General features: G+C 50.9%; 1 protein-coding gene across 1 annotated transcript in view; it reads right to left on the reverse strand.

Moving 5' to 3' along the window:
* RYR1 (ryanodine receptor 1) overlaps positions 1-6,651 on the reverse strand; it is a 110,487-nt gene that overhangs the window by 86,315 nt on the left and 17,521 nt on the right. The window contains exons 13-21 of the mRNA XM_011372340.2: positions 5,793-5,928; positions 5,616-5,711; positions 5,417-5,535; positions 4,595-4,728; positions 3,853-4,094; positions 3,132-3,324; positions 1,918-2,134; positions 470-574; positions 197-300 (exon numbers count right to left, since the gene is read on the reverse strand). Of these exons, the coding sequence (XP_011370642.1) occupies positions 197-300; positions 470-574; positions 1,918-2,134; positions 3,132-3,324; positions 3,853-4,094; positions 4,595-4,728; positions 5,417-5,535; positions 5,616-5,711; positions 5,793-5,928 (1,346 nt within the window). The remainder of the gene's footprint in view (positions 1-196; positions 301-469; positions 575-1,917; positions 2,135-3,131; positions 3,325-3,852; positions 4,095-4,594; positions 4,729-5,416; positions 5,536-5,615; positions 5,712-5,792; positions 5,929-6,651) is intronic.

The following is a 6,651-nucleotide window of genomic DNA, read 5'->3' on the forward strand; positions in this document are numbered from 1 at the left end:
TGACCATCCGCTTTCTGCCTTCTTCTGCCCTCTGTCAGTTTCTGCCTCACAATCCCTTCCTCCTTCTCTCTCTGTCTCTCTTTCTGTCTCTCTCTTATCCTCTCTCTCAGTCTCTGCCTAACTCTTCCTGTCTCTCCTTGCCTTCCTCCCCACCAGCAGTTGGGCCCAGCCCCCGGCTCCACAGTGACCCCCTCACTTGAGCGTCTCCCCTGACATCTGCAGGTTGTAATTCCTCTCCGGCTCTGGTAGGCTGTGGAAGTTCACAAGACATGGGTGCAGCCTCTTATTGTCATCCCGAACCTGGAGAAACCCGGGGTCAAGTCCTCCATTCCCCTTCCCTCCCTCCAACACTCTCAGACTACAACCCCTGACCTCTGCCCTTAGTTCTACTACCCAAAACCCAAGGACCCCCCAGTGCCTTAAAGGCCCTTCCCCCAGCCACGGTCCCCTCCCCGCCTGACTCTCTCACCGGGCCATAGGTCCAGCCTTGCTCGATGCGAGTCAGTGCCCAGAGTTCATGAATGTTCTCTGCCAGCTTCTCCCGAATACGCTCCAGATGGGGAGGCAGGACAATCTGGGGGCAGGGGATGTTCGTGAGTCTCTGAGTTCCCTCCAGCCTGCACGGTGACCCCTCTTGCGGAGAACAGTCCTCCAGCACACTCCTCTGACCTCGCTTGCTGTTCTGAGCCCCGCTCCCCATCACCTCACCCCGACTCCAGGACTGATGCTCAGCTGCTTAAGGACTTAGCATCGTCAGAATTAAGGGATTACCTGGGAATGGGTCTATCTCCCCCATGTCCTGGGAGCTCCAAGAGGACAAGACCTGGAGCCTCCTAAGTTTCTGCCATTTTCTCAGGCCTAACCAGCCTAGAGCTGGGCCCAGAGGAGATGTTTAGGAAATATTTGCTGAACGAATGGATGAGTCTCTTTCCTTTTCTGTACAGTGAGGATCTGAACATTACTTAACTCATAATACTTACTTCATAAGGATTCAGTGAAGTCACTTCCATAAACTACTAAATGTTTTGTAGTTTATAGAAATGCCTGACACATGGTAGATGCCTAATAAATATTATATTGTTGCTGTTCTGCAGGCAAGAAGTGGTGATGCTTGGGTCAGGGTGAGTCATAGAAAGGAAAGGAGGGGGTGGAGGGATGTTCAAGAGGCCAAACAAGCAGCCCATGAGGCTGACAAGGGGGCACGAGGGGGAAGGAGACATCCAGGAGGGGGTCCAGGGCTCTGGCCTGGCTACGACGGGGATGGCAAGTTCATCCTAAAATAATATTACTAATACTACTGACAGGAACTGTATTGAGTACTTACTATTTACTTGGGACTGTGTTAAGCCCTTCACATATATTAATTCATCTAATCTTCTTGGCAATGCTACAAAGGAGGTTCTATTGTTACCCCCTTTTCCTCGGATGAGGAAACTGAGGCACCCAGAGGTGAAGCCACATGCCCAAGTGACACAGTGAAAATCAAACCTTATGGTCAAGCTTGAACATGACTTATATCTGCTCCTATAGGGACATGCTTGGAGGGAAGGCAGAGAGTTTGGGTTGGGGTAACAGGAGTGGAAGAGGCCTGGGATAGAAGAGATGCCCAACAAATTGTAGGCTTTGGAATCAGACCACCTGCGTTCCCATCAACTGTGTGACTTGCACTGGGTGCTTAACCTCTCTGGGCCTTGCTTTCTTCAACTGTAAATCAGGGGTAATAATAGTCCTTTCTTTAGGGAGCTATAGTGAAGACTCCCTGAAACTGGGAGTCTGCCTTGAAAGAGTTCTTTGTCTCCTCTCTGCCTCAGTTTCCTTATCTGTTAAACAATAAGGCTCCCAATTTCCAGGTCAGCTTCCCCTCCCCCCTCCTAAGGAAGTCTGCCTCACCCAGAACTCTTGGAGGGCCAGCAGTACCTGGACAGTGTCCACAGGGCAGGGCACAAAGTCGGTGTGTGAGAGGCAGCGGCTGGGGCCCACCAGGTGCGGCCCCCTTGGCCCCTCCCGCCGGTACTCCTTGATGGGTTCCAGGTGGAGTCGCTCTCGAGGGAGTACAGCCTCATGGCATGGGGCGTAGCCAGGCGGGGGAAGGAACTTGAATTCACCGTGGCGGCCACCAAGGAGGAACCGCACCCTGGATGGGAGAGCGGGGTCACTGGTGGGGCGGCTTACAGAGAAGAGTCTATGCTCAGTGAGGGTGAGGGAGCAATCCTGGGATCAGTGGAAGGTTCTGGGGAGACCTGAGGTCACTGGGCAGTCATAGGCTCATGGAGGCCATTTAGAAGTCAGAAAGGAAATTCCAAGGTCAAAGAGAATATCCGAGGTCAATAGGAATCATCAAAAGATCAAAAAAAGAAAATGTAGGGTCATTGGGGAGTTAATGCAAGGTCACAGGAAGGTCCTTTGGGGGAGCTGGGCCAATAGAGTATTTGGGGATATTGTAAGGTTTTTGGGAAACCAAAAAGGAAGTCATTTGGGAGTCACCGAGAATCTGGCATAACTGTGAGAAAACCATAATTGCCACTAAATAGTGATTGGGAAGTCATTCACAGAGCTTGAGGTCATTGGGAAAAGACTGAGTTATAGAGAGGTCTTTGAAATACTAGAGCCACTGAGTGGTCACTGAGAAATTATAGAATGACTGGAAGATCATTGGGAGATGCTGGGGTCACTGAGAACTTGTTAAGAGCATGGAGTCACTAGGAGAGTCCAAGATCATTAGGAGGGGTTAGGGTCATTAGAAGATCACTATCAGATTCCGAAGTCATTTGAAGATCATTGGAATGGCATAGAGTCATTGGGACAGTCTGAGGTCATTTAAGAGATCATTGGGAGAGTATGGAGTTATTAGAAGGTAATTGTGAAATTTTGAGGACATTTGGATGTCGCCAACAGGACGCGGAGTTTGGGAGAAGCTGAGGTCATTGGGAGGGTCTGGGTCATTGGGAAGATACTGAGAGTGTTTGGGATCATGTAGAGGTTACTGAGACCTTCAAGTGGGGGTCTGACCAGTCAGTCCTGAGGGAAGGCAGCTGGATCCTGGCCTCAGAAGACTCTGTAAGTGCTTAGGAAAGCTGTCTCGAGACAGTCCCAGGTCTGGGGACTGGCAAGGGAGCAGCCCAAATCCTTACTTGACACCGGCTGAGAAGCTGACAACAGGGAAGAAGAGCCCATCAAGGTTGAAGGCCTCAAAGACACCCTGCACAGGACAGCCATTGATGCGGAAGGAGATGGATGGAACGTTGAGGTCCAGGCAGCAGCTGACCACATCCTCAGGGGCCAAGAGGTGCTGCCCTGGAGAAGTCACCAGCCGTGCCACATGTCCTGCACCAGGGTCACCAGGGAGGAGTCAGAAGTCAGAGGTCCCATTGGACCAATGATCTCAAGAGACAAGGGGCAGATATTAAGGAAACCTATGGGGTCTGGATCCTGGATACCCTAAGATTAAGTGTTCCTATGAGGGTCTGATACCTCTTTGCTCAGGGGCAGAGGTCAAGGTCCCCCTGAGGTAAGAATCCTGAGAGCTGTGGGGCCGGAGATTAAAGCTTTCCCGGAGTTAGGATTCTGGAGCCTTGGGGGTCAGAAGTCAAAGAGCAGAGGTCATAATTGGGCAGTTTTCTGAGATCTCTAGGGTCAGAGATTATATATCCTCTAGGGTCAGGGTTCTGGAGACTGAAGAAATGTGTTAGAGACAGGATTAGGGTTAGGGTCTTGGGAAATGAGGAATGAAGTGTCAAAAGTTTGCTCGTTTGGGGCATCAAGATCTCAAGAACCCCAAGGTGTGTGGTGAAAGGCTTAGAAACTCTGGGGTCAGTGGTCAGGGTTGAGGGTCCCCTGGAAGGGTCTAGGTACCTGTCCAGAGATGCAGCCCATCAAATCCGTAGGAATAGAGATCGTCGCCAACCCCGTTGCCGCCCCAGCCTTCGCCGCCCCCTGGGTAGGGGCTGTAGCCCTCAGTGAGGGCCCAGCCCACCCGTAGGTGGGTGGCCTGAGCTGTCAGGAATGGAGCCACTTCATCCACCATCACCTCAAAGTACCATTTGCTGTACTGCGTAGTGCCCTCTGCTCGGCCCACAAAGATGTTAGGGCGGATGCTGCAGGAGAGACAGGACAGGAGAGGGGATGAGGGGGGCGGGGTAGAGGAGAGAAGAGCCAGGTTGTTGTGGGGTAGCGGGGAGAGGGAGAGAAAAAGAAAGAGATGTATACACAGGAAAAACGGAGAGGAAGAGACATGGAGATAGACAGTAAGAGACAGAGAGACATCAAAGACGGATAGAGAAGAGAGAGACAGGAAAGACAGATGGGGAAAACAGATATAGGATAAATAGAGACAGAAATAGGGAAGGGGAGGGAAGGAGGGAGAGGGGGAGAGAGAGAGAGAGAGAGAGAGAGAGAGGGAGGGAGAACAGAGGCAGAAATGGAGCAGAGAGAGAGGCCGAGAATGGGGAGCCAGGAGAGCTGGGGCAAGAGCAGACATCTGTGAGGACTGGATGTTAAGTCCAGGGGTGAGAGATGGAGGAAGGGACATCCACCCGAGCGTGGAGTCTCTGAGTTGCGGTGAGATCAGTCTGGGGTCAGGGTTTAGGGGCCAGACCTGGTGACATAGTTGATGAGGTTTGTCTGGAGCAGAAGCTCACGGCCAGGCAGTAAGTTCTCAGTAATGAGATCTTGGTTGGAGCGCACGGCCACGCCATTACACACACACAGGGAACACAGCACATCCAGCACCTGGAGGTGAAGGTCAGAGGTTAAGATGCAAGGGCACCAGGGCAGGGGTCTAGGGGAGTCCCTAGGTGGGAAGCTAAGAGAGTCAGGACAGGAGATGGAGATTTTGACTGAGAGGAGGTGAATAAAGTGGGAGGTCAGGGATCTCGAAGGTCAAGCATCAAAGAGAAAGGTCAGGCGAGAGTCTGGGGCCATGCGAGTTAAGGTAAAGCATCGGCAGTATAAGAAGGGAGAGACTGGAATAAGAGGTAAGAGGTCAGAGGTCTGGGGACGAGTGAAAATGTCAGGTCAAAGAGCACAGGTGTCCGGATGAGATTTGAGATCGGCAGGGGTTGCAAACTTGTGTCTTCAGGGGCTAGACAGATCATGTAAATCTGTGAAGTGGTTAGAAATAATGCAGTGGGAACTGGTAGAACCTGTGGCAAGGCGGAGAGCATATATGCACCCAATCTAAAGGGAATACAACTGGAAAATTATAGGAAATTTAAAAGATATATTTCAGAGATCTAATGAAGCACATCTGTGGCCCAGAACCCATTTAAGAACCATAAGTTGAAGACCATTGTGTTGCGATGGGAGCGCATGGAAGAGAAGTCCAGGTAAGAGTTGAGATGGGGGAGGGGCGTGGGGAGTTCTGGGACTGTGAGAGTCAGGGTTCAGAGTTCAGAGGATGATAGATAGAGGGGCTGACCTTGTGGTTCCTCCCATGTTTGTCCAGGAGTGAGATGATTGACTTGATGTGGTTCTCTTGGATGATGTTCAGGACCTCAGGACTCTCAATCAGGACACAGTATAGCACTTCTAGGATCCCTGCACAGGTATCGGAGTGAGAGGTGAGATGCAGCCCCTCCATCCCCCAAGTCCCTGTCCCTTCCCCTGGGTTCTCCTACCAGATGAGGCCTCCAGCCTATCCAGCTTGCTGACCAACCAATCCAAGTTGGTGGAGAAGAGGGCACAGTTGGTACGATTGCCACGGATCAGAGAAGCTGAGGATGTAAAGAGGGGTCAGACCCGATGAGACTGGGGACCTGGGGAGCTCTAGGGGGCTCAGGACCAGGGCCCCTTACCCAGGAGTTCATAGAGCAGGTTCACAATCTCTTTCCAGGACTCGGCTGCCTCCTCCCCGGCAAACTCAGCAAAGTGGGCAGCTGTGGTGTAGACATTTAGGCGGTCGATGCAATTCAGGACCAGGGAGAGCATCCCCTGAGGTGGGGAAAACAAAGGGGTCACCTCAGGGGTCCCAGGCCCTCCCTTCCTTGCCTTTCTTGGATTTACTACTTCGTATTTCTTCAACGACTAGTGACTGTGAGTTCCAGATCTAAACCAGCGCTATTAGCTCCATGTCCCCCTTCACTCCAATCACCCTCCTCTCCTCCTTAGCATCGGTCCTTGTCCTCTGTGCCTCTGTCCCCAACAGAATACAGCTTTATTAATATCAGGACTGAATTTGTGCTTCTCTTTCCCATAGTTTTCTGTCCATCTTTTCCACCTCCAAGCACCCCACTCCTGGTCCCAGTCGGCCCACGTCACTCTCCAGACCAACCAGCAGAGAGGTTTTTTCGCTTTCACTTGTTTTTATACATTTTAACCTTTTGTCTTTTTTTTTTTTAATTGTGAATTATAACAGACAGACAGCAAAGCACATAAAACATCTACAGTCCATCGTTGTTACTCGTGGTATCTGGGTTCTATGAGGTCGCCGTGAGTACTGAATTAGTGAATACACAACCGCGGCTCTCAGAGGAAACGCAGGCAGTTGGCGCCTCTGAGTATCTGTCACAACATTTTCATCAGTCCACACACACTCTTGGTTTATGTGTGTTTCCGTTTAAAGACAGTGATCTAATATATATTTTTGATTCACTAACATTAAATTCACAGCCAACAGCACTCTCTAACTCATATTTGAATAAAGCCTATCTCACA

The sequence above is a fragment of the Pteropus vampyrus genome, unplaced genomic scaffold, assembly GCF_000151845.1.
Source record: "Pteropus vampyrus isolate Shadow unplaced genomic scaffold, Pvam_2.0 Scaffold203, whole genome shotgun sequence".
NCBI classification, from domain to species: domain Eukaryota; kingdom Metazoa; phylum Chordata; class Mammalia; order Chiroptera; family Pteropodidae; genus Pteropus; species Pteropus vampyrus.